Here is a 19,351-nt window from a genome sequence, read left to right on the forward strand (position 1 = left end):
TTTCTAACTTAAATTTGTATACTTGAGGATCATAACATTAAGATTTTGAAATAGAAGAAGTTCTTGGGGTACCACTGTGTACATATACACATATATACCACAACTTTATTGAAACACACTTTCTGCTCTGCTGGCTTATCCTTGAGTATTCCAGGAATTAAATTAGTATGCTATGTAAGAAAGTAAGCCAGATACAGAAAGACAAACACTGCTTGGTCCTACACATGTATAATCTGGAAAACTGTTTTCATAGAGAAGTAGAGTCAACAGTGCTTACCAGAGCCTGGGAGGATAAGGAGAAAGGGACTGGAAGAGATGAGTACAAAGGTACAGCGAAGTAGGAAGAATAAGTTCTGACTTTGATCACACAGTAGCAGGGTGCCTATAGTTAACCATAACTTAATATTTATTTCAAAATACCTAGAAGAGGAGATTTTGTATGGTCTCACCACAGAGATATGATGAATGTTTGAGGTGTGATGGATATGCTAATATCCCCTACAATAGATACATGTATCAGAGTAGCACAGTGTACCCCATAAATGTGTACATTTATTATGTGGCAATTAAAAATAAACTACAATTTTTAAAAGTATTAGTCATAAGCCTGATGTAAAATGTGTGTTTGGGTCTATGGAATCTTTTGTTTGGACAGGGTTGAGTCTACAAACCTGTAGTCTTATTTAACTTTGTGTTGATACTAGATGAATCTGGGTTATTACAGTTGGTAATACTTCATGCATTATAAAAATTGTTAACATATCTTAAAAAATCTTTAAAAAGAAGAATTAGCAGGCTTGGTAACTTAAGAACAGAATCCATATGTTGGTGACTTTTCAAATGGTGAAAAACTTTTTATAAACATTAATTGAGCTTTTTTAACTGAAAGATCAGTACGACATTCAAGATTTCATTCTATTTCCTGTTGAAATCCCTGACAAGAGTGATATAGCCATGTTTCTGTCTAGTAAAGAAAGCTGGAATGGTGATTGGACTAATAACTACTACCCTGTTTTCTTTGGCTTTCTGGAATATGGTGGAATCTTTCAGATGTCCGTGCTGCTAGAGAGCAGATCAATATAGGAGGACTTGCATACCCTCCACTTCCGTTACATGAAGCTCCTCCTCGGGCACCCTCTGGCTACAGTCAGCCCCCATCTGTCTGCTCTTCCTCCACTTCCTTCAACGGGCCATTTGCAGGTGGGGTGGTGTCACCACAACCTCACAGCAGCTATTACAGCGGCATGACGGGCCCTCAGCATCCCTTCTACAACAGGGTAAGGACACAGTGGTATCTTTGCTTTTAAGAATGTTTCAGGAAAATCTCAGGACTTTTCTTCTTGTGGATTCTGTTATTGTTTTGAAACTGTACATTGGCTTTAAAATAGGAAACTGAGGTTTAAATGTAAAATATATGTTTTTAAAAATCAGCAGAACTTTGGAGTTTAGCATATTACAGATCTCAAAAGAGTCTGAATATTAGAGATGCTTTTTATTTATTTTCTTGATAAGAAAGTGTACACTACAGCAGTGACTATTCTGTGCTCTAAAGGAATGTATTTCTTTTTGTTTATAAACAAATGTTCCTTTGGTTTATCTTGTATAATTCATTCTAGCATTTACAACAAAGATAAACTTAAATTCCTATAGTAGTTTGTTATACCTCTACTTACTAAGATTTATACCTTTGAAATGTGAGACAATAATAGGAAAATACTGTTTGTAAGACTCAGGTGTAATCGCCAATTAATACCACTATAGCCTGTTTTTAGTTTTATTTCAAATTGTCTTATATACTTAATATAAATATGCAATTTTTAAATGAGAAGATGAGAGTATCATTAATTATCAATGGTGTTAAAATACTGTGAAGTTTAGTGGGCTCAGCCTACAGCTTATCTATTCTCATGTTAATGACATTAAACACTAATATTTCCTACCAGAAAATGGAGCATGAACCACAGAATTATGTTTCCTGGACTGTAAGATCCATCGCAATTCCTTATTTTTGTTATCTTCCTATTTTGTCGAATTCAAGAAAATATAGGGGCTAGTATTCACAGACTTCAACTGTCTAGCTAAATAAATGTAATAGGAGCTAAGAAGAAAGAGAAGTTTAAAATAAATGTGGCAAAAGAAGGACTTTCAGAATTTAAATTAAATTTTCAATTTTTAAAAACTGTTGGCCATATTAGTAATTAGGTATTCTGTTTATAAAGAATACCTAATTCTTTATGAACAGAATACCTAATTACCCTAGGAATGTTATTCCTTTTTTCATATGGACAAAGAGACAAAGGTAGAACAATAGCATTTTATAGTGTATTTTTCCTTGTAAAATTTAACATGTAATAGGCAATGTCAAATGCAGATTTTTAATCACATTCTTAAAATTGGCTATAATTTTACAGAAACTCATTCAATTAATACCATTTGAAGTTTTGAGACCAAGAAGTTTATTTAAAAAAATTATCAGATTATTTAAGCCAATTTCTTATATTTACTAACTTAAACAATAACAATAATATGATAATGTTTTAATAATATTATTTTTAAAACATTTAATTTTCTTTTTAGGTTTAGTAGTTATTGTTATAGTTATTTGAGGTTTTTAATCTCAAAGTTAAAAACAGAATAATTCTCTTAAACCATCAGAAATAAAGAAGGTGGGGGAAGATGCTATATTAGTGTAACATCCGAGTGAATTGTAGTTTTGCCCAGATATTCTGATATGTGAAGCTGATTAAAAGTAAATGCCGTAGTTCTGGGTTTCATGTAAACAGGATTCTCCACCTATTTTTAAGAAATATAATTTCTTATTTAGAAATAGAGCACACTCCAGGATGGTTAGGATATAAGGAAGCTCCAGGAACTTGGAGTGATGCTATTCCTGAATTTCATACTGGAGTGTTCTCATATGATCCAGACTTTTCTGGGTCTTATTTGAGCTAATCTTTTTTTTTTTTTTTTTGTAAGTAATAGTATTCTAATAAGATACCAGTCTGCTTTTTAAAAAGACATTGACTTAATATATGTAATCACTTTGAACTTGCCACTTGACAAGTCTGTACACGTTAAACGTCAAAACTGTAAGGTACAAAATTTCAGTTGCTTTCTTTAAAAACGCTTATAATTAAATGAATAATATAAAATGTAAAAAATATGTCTTAAATTTTGGTTTTATATCTTACAGAATACGAGGGAGGCATTTTTGTTCTTTGTCACTTGCACTAAAAGTTTTGGAGTTGTGTTTGGTTAATTTCATTTGATAACTCTCATTACACTTTTATTTCTATAATTGTTCATGCCCTTTTTTGTTACATGTTTTTCCATAGCCATTCTTTGCCCCATACCTTTACACGCCAAGGTATTACCCTGGCAGTTCCCACCATCTCATCTCACGTCCATCAGTAAAAACGAATTTGCCCAGAGATCAGAACAATGGCCTAGTAAGTATGTAAAAGGGTAACTAAAATATTAATCTCATAATAAACATAGATAGCACTATAAATTGGGTTTTTTCCTTTCCAGAGTAAAAGAGTGCAACTTATTTTATAAATAGTTTTAAGAAATATAAGATATTACTAACACAAAATGTATTTTGTTTTTGTTTCTGGTAAAATCTGTAGAAAGAAAATGACTAGCAATCTCAGTGATTAATGTTAAGTTTTTTACAACCAGAGATTTCTGGCTTGTAAACTAATGTTTGTTACCAAAACTTTTAAAACTAAATCTTTACCTCTAATAATTTCTAATATTTTTTTGAAGGCTATACATATGTGATATCTGCATAATTATGTATTAGCACCATGAAAAACAGATTCAGGCAATGAAAACATTTCAGTCTAATGTCACAAACTAAACAGGATAAGGAGAAATTGCTCAAAGGTACTATTGAATCTAATTAATCCAAAACAAAATACATTTTTGCCTAATATATTAGAAGTTCCTGATGATAAACTAGTTTAAGTAACAAGTAAAAACAAACTCCCTGTTAATATAATTTAAATTAAATTTTAAAATGTCATGAAGGGAAAATCTAGTCATAGAAATGATTCAGTGTTGTATGTATTATTATTTTAACATCATGTTCATTCATCAGAGTCTGGCTTATCTCTGCACCGTTTCACCCATGCTTTCCTGTTTTATGTTGTTAGGAAGTTATCAAGGAGGATGCTGCTGAGGGGCTTCCTTCACCCACAGACTCCTCGAGGGTAATGGAGTAGTCTTGTGGTGTGGAACCTAGCATCTCATTGCTTCTGCAGCAGTAATGACATCTTAATCGCCACGGCAGCAGTTCACTAACTCTGCATTTGTGTGATGGCAGCTAGTGCAGAATAGCTGAATACTAATAATTACAGCTCATGAATTAATTCAAAAGCTGATATTTACCCTTTACTTCCTCCTGCTTTTCCCTTTTATCACTGGCATGGGATGAGGATTTTTATTCTCCCATAAGTTTTTCCCAGCAGCCATCAGAAGCATTCAGGTGTTTGTTTCTTAGTGTTGAACTCTGTTTTTACCTTTGATAGTTTTTATGAAGAATATAGCTGGTAATGCACATGTAGAAGAGTTTTGAAAATATCTAAAATCACCTTTGAGACTATAAGAAGACATGAACCAGATAGTATGCACCTAAAATGCATATTCTCAATGTGGGCATCCATAGGTAATAGAGTCTCTTAACCTGTGTGTCCACAGGTAGTTTAAGTCTTTGTGTAGTACTAATTTTCTTTCTGTTTATTAAAATAAAATTTCCAGACAAATGCACAGCTGGTTCAGCATGTAAAGGAAGTTACTCAAACATCCCCTTAAGGCAGGTTCTTACTAACAAACAAAAACTTTGTAGAGGAAATAACTTTTATTGTTTTATTTACAGAATATATTATCCCAAGTAAATATGATCAATTTAATCTAAAATTATGCTGAAATGTGGCATAGTACTTTGAGTCAGAGGGTGAAATATTGCATCCTAATGTTATCAGCAATTTTTGACTTAAAGCATGCATTTGGGTAGGCAATAGTTTTTTAAACTTTAGTTTCCTTTGAGTTTATGTTAGTAAGAGAGAAGAAGAACCATTTTGTTTGCTTTTAGGGGTTGACGATTCTTAAGTCATTAACATTTCAGCTCAAGTGTTTGAGTAACTTCAATTATCCACAAATGATAGACGTAGCAAACCATAATAGTTCTCTTTGGATGCTTAGGGAATCTTAAATCCATGGATCATCACTGCTGTATGCAAGAGTGGGTTTTTGTTTTGTACGAGAGCCTTTAATACAGAGTTTCATGCATGCAGTGCAATTCTCTGAGCTAAAATTCATCAGCAAATTTTTGATGAAAATAAGTGTGAAGAATTTGGATAGACTTAATGGCACAGATATGCTGAAACAGTAGCTATTACCATGCCAAAAAGTGTAGGGGCACACTGGTAATCAGAAGTGTCAGTAGTTTCTTTTAGCAGCAGAAAAGGAGCATTAGGCAAATTAAAATGAGTTTTTGGGAAGGTAAAATAATGCAGTATCTGAGACATGGTTAGAAGCCCAGTAACAAAGTGTAAAGGTACTCTGCCTGTATTTAGTGCTTTTGTTTAGTAAAATAACCAAACTATTTGTTGTTTTTATAATAGTAAAAGATAGTTTTGTAACTGACATAGTCGGATTAGGTACTTACCACGCTTTCTTTGCTTTTAAGAAATTAACAATGACAATAACATGTAAAATGTGTTTTGTAAAAAAACTCGTAAAAAGTAGACACGTAGTTCAAAGGTATATTGAAAACAGTGGTGGAAATGTGAAGAACTTGTATGTGGGAACATTGTTGGGGACCAAAAGGCTTCTTAGTGCAAAAATATTTAGTCCTTCTGCTCCTAAGGCTTTCCAGTTCTGTCTTAGGCAACAGTATGGACGATGGACACCATGTCCACATGGTCAGCTATCCCCAGCATGTGCTATTGATGGGGGAGGGCTGCTCACAGACCAAAAAGTGTTAGCCAGCTCTGGTCTTTTCAATAGAGGTAGACCCATCTTTTTTTTTTTTTTTTTTTTTTTTAACCACAAAGAGTTTCTGATAAGCCATTATAAAGCATATTCTTATGAAAACAATTGGGTTTTCTCACATGACATAGTTCAGATTATACCTTGTGAAGCCCAGCCAAGGACTTACATGTAGACATATGCAAGTGTTTCTCAAAGGTGAGGATTTCAAATATACGCTTCCATGCTTGCTATATTTTTCCTAGAATTTTATGACTGAGAAAAATTAAGTGCCAAATCTTGAAAAAATGGGGAAAATATTAGACCTAAGATATGCTCTCCAGAATATTAGAGCTGAAAAGAACCAGTTATTTTCACCTTTTAGGCAGAGAAGCCTTTTTTAGAAATGAAGTCTCATCAGAACTCTAGTTCATAAAATCAGGGAGAGCAGACTTCTGGCCCCACCTGGACTTGCCTTTCCTCCTGAGGTTTCCTCAGGGACAGCTAATAACCTGAAGTCAAGGGTAAATGACTCCATCACAGTTGAACCCTGTGAGGCTCAGCTAGAGGTACAGGAGGGGAGTGCCAGATTAAGGGCCAGAATGAGCATGTCCCATGTCCCATGTCCCAGCCTGTTGTTCTCCAGCACCCTGCTGCCTGCTTTACCCCTATTTCTGTTGTGGGTAAAGAAGGGCTTTGGTCTCTGAGTTAAATAGATGCTGATGATGAACTCTTAGCCTTGGACAAGTTTATTCACCTCTCTGATTCTCAACTTTTTTAATCTAGAAAAAGCCCATCTTCCTCTTAGGTCTCAGTTAAGAGTTACTCAGCCTTAGCATACTTTTAAGTACATTATTATTATGACAACTACTCCAAAGCCAAACTCCACAGAGCTTTAAAGACTCAGAACTAAAAAGTTTCAGATTAAATAACCTTTGTCTCAGTAGTGGGAGCAGTGTACAAATAACTCCAGTCAATCTAGGTACACTCAAGACAGTTTACTTGTTATTACTTCTTAGACTCAAAAGATGTAATTTGGTTTGTGTTCTTAGAATTTAGAAGAATTTCTAGGTTTTTTTTTTAATACTTAAATAGTCATGCATCACTTAATGAAAGCAGTTTGCTCTGAATATTGCAGTAATAGGCAATTTTGTTGTGTAAAACAGCCTAGAGTGTACTTATACAAACTAGAACAGCTATGACATCACCAGATGGTACAACATCATAGGATCAACCAATAATATGAGGTCCCATGTTGACTGAAATGTTACACATGTATGACTGTACTTTAAAATTTTGAAAGCTTTTCAGGGAAATTTTACTTGGAGTGTTTAGCTGAGAATTACAGTTGACCCTGAACAACACAGATTTGGACTATGTGGGTCCATTTATGTGCTTATTGGGAGGTCCCATGTTGACTGAAATGTTACTTTAAAATGTTACACATGTATGACTGTACTTTAAAATTTTGAAAGCTTTTCAGGGAAATTTTACTTGGTGTGTTTAACTGAGAATTACAGTTGACCCTGAACAACACAGATTTGGACTATGTGGGTCCATTTATGTGCTTATTGGGATTTGCAACACTTTGAAAAACCTTTACAAACTGTAATCTAGAAATATTGAAAAATTAAGAAAATATGGTGTATCATGAATACATAAAGTATGCATAAATAAGTCTAATTTATCATTTACTTCCACAAAATATATACAAATCTATTTTAGTTAAAATTTATTCAAACTTGTGCATACCAAGACTATCCCTGGTGCATTTACAATGAGAGAAATGTAAAAAGTGGAAAGGCGCAGTATAAAATCATAACTACGTAAAATTAACCGTAATACTTACTGCAGTAATTTTCTAGCAATCTCCTGTTGCTCTTGTCAGGAGCTCAAATACTGTGGGATGCTGGCCAGCTTGGTATGAGCAGTTGTCTGTCCAGTCAGCTGCTTACCAAGGTGACTGGACAGACACAAGGTGCTCATGTATGTATGTAATCCATACAGCAACCAAAATGTATTAATCAGCCGTCGTTGGTAAGCCTCCAGTCAACAGCAGGCTATTGGCAGTTAAGTTTTGGGGGAGTCAGAAATTCCCTGAATTTTTGACGGTGTGTGGAGTCAGTGTCCTTAATCCCCTTATTGCTCAAGGGTCAACTGTAGTGGCACTGAGATCATTTTGTGACGGCTTAGGAAGGCTGGGTTGGGCCAGGTCTCTCTCCCATTCCCCCATGGCAGTGACTTAGAGTTCGCTGCTCCTGTGGTAACAGCATTTCACTGACAAACATTTTTCAAAGGAAGGAATAACATGGCATTTTTTATCCTTTTACCCTTCCCTGACTCACGGAGCCTGGAGTACCGCAGTGCCTGTGTGGTCATTCATTGTTCAGCACACATTAATTGAGCATGCAAGGCACTGCCAGCCAGGGTATAGCAGGTAACACAACTGCTAGAAGTCCTGCCCTCTATGGCTGGCTGAGGCCTTGAAGGCCCCCAAGGGAGTTAGCAATATTAAGAAGTCATTCTTTCTTGTCTTCTTGACATTTTGAGACATCTTTAGATCACTTTATGCCTTGTTGAAAAAGCATGACAATAAATAGCACCAAATTTAAACATAAAGAACTTCAGAATTACAAATGCAGCTTTAATACAATAACACAGCTTCCACTGTGCTCTTACATGCAGAGATTGAAGAAAACTATTGTTTAATAAAGGCATTAAAAATGAAGGTCTTGATTTTCATTAAACAGGATCCAGTTCATGGAGTGACCAAGTAAAAAAAGATGGGGCTCACTTGTAGACAATTCATATTTCCACCACTGGCTTAGAACTTACATCCTGTTTTCAAAGTATGTGTCCAAACCAAGATGTCTCTCATTGTTTAGGAGAAGACTTGGACAAGAAAGTTAAAGATGCTGTGGGTAAGGAGTTGGGACAATAGGTTTTACTTAGACCAGGTGCTCTGGACAGGAGTCCTGGGAGCTGGTGGCAAAACCAACGTGGGCATCATTCACACTTTTAGAAACGAGTTTTCATTTGAATAATTTCAGTTCATTTTTTTCCTTTATTAAAGTGTAGCAAAAAGTATATTTACTTCCTGCTTCAAAGTCTTTCCTGTCAGATTTCAATTAAGAAACGTTTTTCCTAAACAATTGATAAACTTCAATTAAATTCACCAGAAATATTACAGTAATGTTACCATTTATAGCTGAGAGTACATGTAAAAGTTTAAAAAATAACAAATCATATTCATTGTAATTGTGTAGTACCTGGGTTTTAAAAAATATTTCCCTTGGAATGTACTAAACTTTATCTGTCAACTTTGGCAAGATTATTATTTCTCAGTTACTTTGGAGAGTACATTTTCTAACTAAGTTAAGAGTAGCATTCTCTTGTGATTTGAGTATGTTATAGTGAAGCATAATTTCATTAGCACTCCTTTTATGATATTTTTGCAAATATCCATAGTCACTTTTTGAAATTTTATTTATAATCAGCTTGATAATATAAATGTAAAAATGAGATTCTCATGATGAGTTCCAGATATTATGTTAAAAGAAAGACATCTGACATTAGACCAGCAGAACTCCTGACTGTTGTTTTACTAAAATGATGTTGTAAATGAAGAATATTGTCATCATCTTTAGACTGTTTTAAACATACCAAGAGTACTTTCCACCAATTAAATACATATAGAAAAAATTAACAGCAGTTGTTATTTGCTTTGAATTAGAATTTTAAAAAATTCATGTATCTAATACTATGTTAATCATAGTGTGTGGGTTCTCTCCATCACATTTGTGATTTCTTGGACTGTGAGACTCTTAAGGCCTTTCTTTTGATATGGTGTTATAGGTCATCTGTTATGGTCTACATACCCAATGAAACAAACCTCCATTTAAAAGTGTTTCTCTGACAATTAACTACAATGCAGCTAGATATTTGTTTTGGGGTTTTTTTTGGCAATTAAAATTACTTTTTAGTATATTTTAGTTATACACAATAATGGATTTCATTGTGGCATATTCTTATATGCATATAACATGGTTTGATCTTATCCACATGATATTTCATTTTATAAGTTAATCATATAATAAGCTAAATAAGCCCTTTTATTAAATGTTTTTAAGTTCTAAGCTTATATATAGGAGGAATATTGACTTTTTATAGCAGATTTAATTTCCCAGTTTTCTTTTTGACTATATGGTACATGATTAATAATAGAAAATATGAATTTTAAATAGAAAAATAATAGAAAATAGAAAAAAATTTTGAGAAATTTTATAACTTTAAAATTACCAAGTGCATGTTAATGAAAATAAGTGTGTGTGGGTCGCACGCATGTGCGCGCATGTATGCATCATCTGCTCTGTGATGCTGTCGGGGTGGTTTGTTCAAAGTGAAGGGGAAATATGAGGCATGCCAAGGGTGCTGCCTGGGTTCACAGTGCTTGTGGTTGTGATGTTGTCCTCGTGTCCTTCACTCTGTTTTATTCCTTCCTTAAAGCCGAGTGACTCTGGGTTTAACAGACAGAGACAGGTACAGCAACTCTGAGTGAGCTCTCCTTCTCTCCTTACTAGACTATTAAAAGCAGTCACTGGCCTCTTCATGCTTGGCTTTTAACCTCTGCTTGTTTTGGTACCTTGGATGTATTTTAACAGTTGCTTTCAGACTTTGCATGGCATTCATTTCTGCCTAATCAATTTTAAGCTCATTTAATAAATTTACCAAAGATGGTAACATTTCAGAGTACAATTTTAATCTACTTACAATATAAAATGAAACATTTACCCAAAAATAATTTTAATATTTTGTTGCTTATTTATACCTGGAGAAATTCTAATTTGTTCACATTTTGAAGTTTATATTTAACAGTTTAAACTAACATTTGCTACGTTGCACTTTACAATTTAGAAAATTTTTTAAAATATTTTTTATAGTTGTAGATGGACATAACACCTTCACTCTATTTGCTTATTTATTTGTGGTGCTGAATATCGACCCCAGGGCCTAAACATGGGAGGCAAACGCTCTACCACCTAGCCATAACCCTAGTCCCCAAATTAGAAAATATTTTAAAAAGTAAATTCTGCTTTATAAAATCAATATGCCAAAGTGATCTGTTTTTTACTTATAACAGGTAAATTTTAAGTAAGAATGCATGGTAAATGTTAAAATATATCATTTGAGTTATTTTTTGTATTTGAAAAGTAATATATTTAGTTTCTAGTAAGAATTTGCCTACTGAATTATTGAATATGCTTTTTGTTATTTCCTTATCACTTTTATACTCTTTTCTCCTTTTTTTTAAAAAAATGGAATTTCTAACCAAAAATCATTATTTTGGTTATAAGATTTATTTGATTTCAAAATAATTTTATCATTTATGATTATTTTAGGAAAAAAGACCTAGCAGGTAATTACTGGTTTTTCTTTATTCAAAGAAACATTATAACACAGTTTTGCTAATTGATAATTTCTCCCTTGATAAAGCCCAACTTTATATAAATAGATAATCAAAAGTCAGACTGTAGTTTTGATGGAATTTTAGGAATCTTATTCTGCATGTATGTCTGTCATTTTATACTTTTTACCCTAGTTGACAGAGTTAATATGGTCTATTTCTGTTATACTTGTCTGTCTTAGCTTTATCTGAAAGAGAGTTCTTTTGGAATTTTTTATTTGGCCTCATACATTGTCTAACACTGATCTATGTCCCCAGGTCACTCTTGGGATTTTTTAAACAATATTTTACTATAAAAATAATTTTAGACCTAAAGAAAAGATGTAAAAATGGTATACCCTTAATATTAATGAATTTTATTTTATTTATTTTTTTTTTAATTTTTTAATATTTATTTTTTAGTTCTCAGCAGACACAACATCTTTGTTGGTATGTGGTGCTGAGGATCGAACCCGGGCCGCACGCATGCCAGGCAAGCGCGCTACCGCTTGAGCCACATCCCCAGCCCTATTAATGAATTTTATAACTCCACAATTATCAAAGGCAGAAATTAAAACTAGTACAATACTATGTACTACACCAAGACTTGCTGGCATTTCATCAGTTTTTCCGCTTATATTATTTTCTGGTCAGGAGCCTCTCCTGTTATGTTCTGTTATTTCTCCTTGGTCTCCTCTAATCTGTGATAGTTCTCTGATCTTACCTTGTTTTCATAACATTTATTAACACTTTTGAATAATACTGGTCAGTTAGTTTATAGGGCCTCCCTCAATTTGAGTTTCTCTGATGTTTCTGCATGGTTGGAAGGAGGTTGTGCATGGCAAGAAGACCACAGAGTGGCCTCCCAGTGCCTCATGGTAGAGGGTTCCCGACACTCACAAGCCTTGCCACTGGGAAAGCTAACCTGGGTCACTTGGTTGAGGTGACATCTACCAGGTTTCAACACTGTAAGGCTTTATTTTTTCTTTACATATTAACAAATATTTTGGAGTAGATACTTGGAAACTCCAAAAATGTCCTGTTTCTATTTATTCTTACCCATGATTTTTAACATCCTTTGGTGGATCTTGAATACAACCTCCATTATTGTGATGTTTGACTGGTGGTCATTTTCTGCTTCTCTCTTCACATTTATTAATTGGATTTCTAAAAGTATTAAGTATTTAGGTACATCAGTAGGGAATGTGAATATTTATTTCATATATGAATTATAATCCAGCACATCAATCACTTATTATGTTGCTTAAACTATTGTGATTTTTTTTAACAACAAAAAAAGCAAATGTATCCAGAGCAAGGAAACAGGTTGAGGAATAAAATCATTTGAAAGACAGAATTAAAGATTATTTAAAAGATAAATGTAGTAATACAGTGGTGGCATATGCCTGTAATCCCAGGATTTTAGGAGGCTGAAGCGGGAGCATCAAAAAAGGCCAGCCTTGGCAATTTAGCAAGACCCTGTCTCAAACTTTAAGAATAGATCAAGCTAAGTGAAGTAAGTCAATCCCAAAAAACCAAGGGCCAAATCTTCTCTCTGATAGTGCATGCTGATCCATAATCAGGGGGAGGGAATGGGAAGAATGGAGGAATTTTGGTTGGGCAAAGGGGAGGATGGGGTAGGGTGAGGGCAAGAAAGATGGTGGAATGAGTTGGACACCATTACCCTAGGTACGTGTATGACTGCACATATGGTGCAACGCTACATCGTGTGCAACCAGAGAAGTGAAATGTTGTGCTGTAGTTGTATGCAATGAATCAAAATGCATTCTGCTGTCATATATACCTAATTAGAATTAATTAATTAATATTAAAATCTAAAAATAAGGGCTAGGAATGTAGCTTGATGGTAGAGCACCCTGGGTCAATCTACAGTACCACACACACAAATATTAAATATTTGTGTGTAAATATTATTCAGCAATAAAAAATAAAGTATTGATTGTTATATGTTGTAACATGGATGAACCCTAAAAACATCATGGTAAGAAAAAGAAGTCAGATACAAAAGGTCACATAGGATTCTGCTGGTATAAAATGTCTAGAATAAATATTGCATGTAATGAAAATGTTCTAAAATTGTAGTCATGGTTCACAGTGATATAAATATTAACCTAATAATCATTTAATTGAATATTTTAAATGAAAGTATTATATAACATGCGAATTATTTCTCAGTAAAGCTATTTAAAAGAAAAATTTAAAAAACAAGTTTGGCACTAAAAATCCATAGAAAATATTGCCATAGTAGATAGTAGACAGTTAACACTTTGAATATTGGCTGTACTCATCCAGGCAGAAAACAGAACTCTGTATAGAGTTATTAAAACTAAATTATGGAAGAACTAGTGTTTTGCCATTCATATTTTAAAAGCAGTTCAGCCCTGGACAGTATAATATATGGAACATTTTAAATTTGTAATCAATTTAAAACAAACTTAAGTAAATGTGTCTAGAGAAATGTGTATTCTAGGTCATTAATCTATAAACTTTTATGAGCCTGTAAAATACTTCATAAACTTGATAAGACTTCCTAACACTTAGAAAATTACTACTCCACCTGTCTATTCAATAGTATCTGCTTCCCTGGCTGTATTTATGCTTATATGTAATATTTGCATGTGCTGTATCTATACTGTGTGTATATGTATTTGTCAGTTAGTAGTAAGAATACTATGTTATGTTTTCACATGACAAATAATGTTTATCAAGTGCCTAACAGGCATTTTTAACTACGCAGTAGTCTACTTTTTGTCCAGATACTGATAAAAGCAGTAGAAAATATTAATAAATTAATATACCCTTGAGGATAAACCTTATTTATCATTTGAAGATTAGATTGAATGGTAAACAGGAAGATTCTTTGAAATGTCATTATCTTTATCCTTTATATCAGTTGGTTTATCTTCTCTGTATTATGGTTATAGTTCCCAAAACATCTTCAAAAATAGTTGTATGAAAGAAAATAGGAAATTATAAAACCTCATCAGTTGGGTTCTGGTCCAAATCCAGCACTGTTTATGCTGCTCCTGGGCCTCCATGTGCACAACCATAATTGAAGAGAGCACCACAGGCGAATCCATAGTATGTCATCACAACAGATGTTTTTCTTCATCTGAGTACTAGAATTATTATCTTGACTTTTCTTTTTAAATGAGAACAGCTCTAGATTCTATTTACTTTCACATGTGTTTAGCAGTAATACTGTTGAGAGTTACATGATCATTGTACATATTCTAGAAGGGAAAGTTTTAGATCCCTTGATCTTTTGTAGTCCTATAATGTAAGCATCACTAATTTTTCATGTTTTTTTTTTCCTTTTAACCTCTCACCTCTCTCCCCACCCCTCTTTTTGCAGTACTGGGGATTGAACCCAGGGGGCGCTCTTCTACCACTGAGCTACATACATCCCCAGCCCTTTTTATTTTGAAACAGGTTCTTGCTACATTGCTGAGGCTGGCCTTGAACTTGTGATCCTCCCTTCTCAGCCTCCAGAGTCGCAGGGATTATGGGCGTATAATAACCAGTTGTCCTTTCTCTTATTAAAGACCCTTCTCTCTTGAGAAAAGGTTATAAACCTTGGAGAACTTGGTGTAGGCCATATTCTAGTTTAGAAAAGTGGTTTTGATCAGGCTGTGTCTGCTATAATAAAAGCTACTTGTTAAGGTGAAACAGTAGCTAAATCTGTTCCCAGTGGTGTTTCCGTACCATGTTACATGCATTTGTTGTGTTTATTTCAGAAATGTAACTGAATGATTTTTCTGTCACATGACCTCATGTATCTGGCATTAGATGGTATTCACGCATGTATTTTTCCTTGACCTATCTAGGGATCAGGCCCAGGCACAGGAACCGTGCTGTCATTGAATTCCATGAATGTGGATGCAGTATGTGAGAAACTGAAACAAATAGAAGGGCTGGAGCAGAGCATGCTGCCTCAGTACTGTGCTACCATCAAAAAGGTGATACGCGCATCCTTATGCCCAGTGGAGACGGCCTGTGGGTGTGGAAGACAAGGCCCTGAACAGGGCGTACTTCAAACCAAGCCTCTCAAAGAGGGGCTATCTACTGAAATAGCAAGGCTGTAAATGAAAAGCAGGAGCCATGATTTTGTGTCCTAAAAATTGCCCTTTTAGCTCTTATTTTACAAATGGACAAAAGAAAGTAGCTGAGTTACAATGCTATTTTTTAAAAAAATGCCCTAATATAAGTAAAAAAAAAAAAATGCCTTGATGAGAAATTGAAAGCTCTAGGGGACTGCACATTTAGGTGAACATCTTTTCCCATGAGGCTTGAGAATAACCGTTGAAGTGTTCCTTAAAACCCAAAATCCAAAATCCTCTGAAGTCTGAAGCTTCTTGGACATGGGGATTAATATAAGTTTCAGATTTCAGATTCTCAGGTTAGGACTACTCAATGCCAAAAGCCCATGCTAGTATTCCCAAATTTGGAAACTCTGAAATGTGAAATACTTTTGGTCAAAAGTGTTTTGGATAAGAATACTTGGCCTATAATTATATTTGTATATTTAATAATTATCAGAGTAGGTCACACTAGCAACACATTTCCCACAACTTCACATTTTTGTGACATATAAGATTTATGATCCTGTCACAGTGAATGAAAGCATGTAGCTTTGGACTTGCAAGGCTAATGCATTCATGGAAGTCTCTTTTGAGATCCTGTTTCTGCCACACAGTTTGATGATGCCTGGGGTTGCAGGGAAGTCATTGATGATGCCTGGGGTTGCAGGGAAGTCATCTCCTATCTGAGGTCAACCAAGTCCAGATATATCAGTTTTTCCACGGTTACATTTTTCTTGCTACCCATGGCAGGGTAAATAGTTTTGGAGTTAGCTGGGAGAGTTAGCTTGTGGGTGGTTCTTTGAAGGGTGATGTTTTATGTGAATGCTTGACACTTGGGAAAAGATGGAGTGGCTTTTGTTATGCAAATTCAGCTTGTTTGTTACTATCTTGTGGATGATAACCTTTTAGAGGTAGTCTTTAATGACTCTAAAACCAAATATAAGAGTACTTGCTAATCACTAGTGATTCAGAATATTTTACACTTTGTCTTTATACTTGATTTTATTTTTACTCAGGCAAACATAAATGGCCGGGTATTAGCTCAGTGTAATATTGATGAACTGAAGAAAGAAATGAGTATGAATTTTGGAGACTGGCACCTTTTCAGAAGCACAGTAAGATATTTATTATGATATGGATAACACTGTTATTAAAACATTAAATTATTTACAACATTGTATAAAACCAGAACCAACAAGCACTGGCCTAAACTGGTATGGTGATGTATATCTGTAATCCCATCTACTGGGGAGCCAGAGGCAAGGAGGATTACAAGTTCCAGGCCAACCTAGGCAATTTATTGAGATACTGTCTCAAAATAAAATTTATAAAGGGCTGGGGGTGCACCCAAACACTAGAACACTAACCTGGTATGTACTGAGCCCTGGGTTCAAGTCCCGACACTAAACAAAAAGTGTTTTTAATTGAATTTTATACTTGTGTAACATCCTGTGTTATGTAGAGTACACACGGCAGTATGTGGCAATCTTTGCCTTTTGGGGCATTTCTCCCAGAAATCTGAGGAAGAGACTACTCTCCAACTCTCCATGCTTTCACTTGCCAAAGTGTGTGTGTGTCTGTCTGTTGTCTCTGTCTGTCTCTGTCTCTGTCTCCCTCTCTCTCTCTCTCTCTCTTTCTCTCTGTTTCTATTTATTTATTTTTAACTAACATGGACTTTTTATTTTTTTTAATTTGTTCTAATTTGTTATACATGGCAGTAGAATACATTTTGACATATTGTACACAAATGAAGCACAACTTCTCATTCCCCTGGCTGTGCATGGTGCAGAGTCACTCCAGTAGTGTAATCATACATGTATATAGGGTGATAATGTCTGTCTCATTCTACTGTCCTTCCCATCCTTACAGCCCCACCCCTCCCCCCTCCCCTCCCTCCCCTCTGCACAATCCAAAGTTCCTTCATTTTTCCCTACTTAATCAGGCCTATGTGCCCTCCAGGCCTCAACCCTCAGTGTCCAGCATTACCAGGCCTACTTGGCTGTGTTCTAGCAAGAATCCCTGTTAATTGGTTTAGAAGGAACCCCTGGCCTCAACATGTGATTGCTTTTGGTATCTGATCAGATTCCTCATTGCCTACCAACCTCCCCTCCCCTGCCTTCATCAAGCATTCTGTAAAATCTGTTGAGTCAGAATCCTCTTTACAACCAAACCCTCCCTGCTCCTTGGCTGTGAATTTCCACTTGGCCTCGCTGTGATGAGCCAGCTCTAGACTGAGGCTATCTTCCTCACTGCAATAGTTTCTGATTGAAATCTACCTTTAATGCTTTGACTATACCTCAGCTCTGGGTTTCTTTGACACACTCCAGTTGCATTTTGTTTTGCTCTCAGATTTTTAACTAAACTAATAATGTAATGGACAAATTAAGAGTAAGAACTGTATATATTTTAGATGATTTCTGCCATTCTTTCAGTGTTATTAAAGTACAAATTCATTAGATATTCACTTAGAGTATGTGTGCCTTCTCATTCCCGTTATATCTTTATATTGTTATATTTTTAAAAACGATTTGTAAAGCTTTTAATTGTGATTTGTCAATGTAGACATGATGTCTTTTCTTCTGTTAAGGTGTTAGAAATGAGAAATGCAGAAAACCAAGTGGTCCCTGAAGACCCCCGTTTTCTTAATGAAAACACCAGTGCCCCAATTCCTCATGGGGAATCTGCTCGTCGGTCTTCACACAGCGAATTGCCTCATACTGAACTTTCCAATCAGACTCCTTACACACTGAACTTCAGCTTTGAAGAACTGAACACACTTGGTCTAGATGAAGGCGCCCCGCGTCACAGTAATCTAAGTTGGCAGGTATTTACTGCATGGCATATGTCATAATATTGAAGAATAAGGGCAGTATTTGATTCACTGAGAATACAATAGTATGCTAATAGAGTCACCTCTGAAAATGCTTAATGAGTATCCAAGTGGGCAAGATAGAGGAGTGCCTTCTCTCAGGCAGCTGTGTTCACCTGGTAAGGGACATTCAGTAAAATAGGGAAAAATAAGAGGTTTCAAAAATTGACAAGAACTGTGAAAATAAAGTAGGGCAATGGTGTGGAGAGTAAGAAGGACTGGGCTGCAGTGCTGAGGGTGCTTGCAGATTCGCCTTTCCCTTGCTGTGTTCCTGGGAGGGCAGTTCATCATTGCCTGAAGCATATCTTCGTTGACAGTTAGCCCCGTCCTCCCAGTGAACCCAGCCTATAATTTGATTTTCCAGGATACACACACTCCTTGTGGGTATTGTCCTCCCTTTGTCACCTGCTGTTGGACATAAGTGAGATCTCCCTTGGGATAGTCTTAGAAAAGGGAGGACAGGTGAGAAGCAAGAACTGAAATACAAGTGAGAGACCCAGGAGAGGAGTAAGCAGAATAAGAAGAGGAACTAGTGGAAAACAGCAGGGTCCAGAAGCTGGCAAGGGAGGAAAACAGCAAAATCATAAGGAACCTCTGCTGACGAGGGAGTAGTGTTCAGGAAGAGCAGTACCTGGCAGGGCCACCATTCTTAAGAGTGTTTTGTTTAGTAGTAAAAATATTTTTTTCATCCTTTTTCTTCTTTCTATCTTATTTGAGAAACCATTTTATTATTGAATATTAACACAGGTAAAATTATGTATTTTATAATAAACAAAGCCCACATTTTATTCTTTTATCTGTGTTTCAATAGTGCCTTTCGTTTCCCTAGGATTCCTTTTAAAACTTCTTAAGAAATCTCAGCCTCAGCTCTACTATTCCTGGTATTTCCGTCTGTACCCGGAAAGTTCTTTGTTTCCCATTCATGCGGCAGTCCTCAGTGTGTAAGAGTATAAAGGGATCCTA

General features: G+C 35.3%; 1 protein-coding gene across 13 annotated transcripts in view; it reads left to right on the top strand.

The window, feature by feature from the left end:
• Positions 1-19,351, top strand: part of Kidins220 (kinase D interacting substrate 220) — a 111,882-nt gene that overhangs the window by 74,030 nt on the left and 18,501 nt on the right. For 4 of the 13 annotated variants that reach the window (XM_040271239.2, XM_040271238.2, XM_021727752.3 and 1 more), the window contains exons 24-31: positions 1,051-1,277; positions 3,336-3,449; positions 4,158-4,214; positions 8,859-8,894; positions 10,480-10,512; positions 15,265-15,396; positions 16,536-16,634; positions 18,107-18,343. In XM_040271239.2, coding sequence (XP_040127173.1) covers positions 1,051-1,277; positions 3,336-3,449; positions 4,158-4,214; positions 8,859-8,894; positions 10,480-10,512; positions 15,265-15,396; positions 16,536-16,634; positions 18,107-18,343 — 935 coding nt within the window. The remainder of the gene's footprint in view (positions 1-1,050; positions 1,278-3,335; positions 3,450-4,157; positions 4,215-8,858; positions 8,895-10,479; positions 10,513-15,264; positions 15,397-16,535; positions 16,635-18,106; positions 18,344-19,351) is intronic. The other 9 variants (XM_078029712.1, XM_078029713.1, XM_078029714.1 and 6 more) reach the window with 5 other exon arrangements.

The sequence above is a fragment of the Ictidomys tridecemlineatus genome, chromosome 12 (assembly GCF_052094955.1).
Source record: "Ictidomys tridecemlineatus isolate mIctTri1 chromosome 12, mIctTri1.hap1, whole genome shotgun sequence".
In the NCBI taxonomy this organism is placed as follows: Eukaryota; Metazoa; Chordata; class Mammalia; order Rodentia; family Sciuridae; genus Ictidomys; species Ictidomys tridecemlineatus.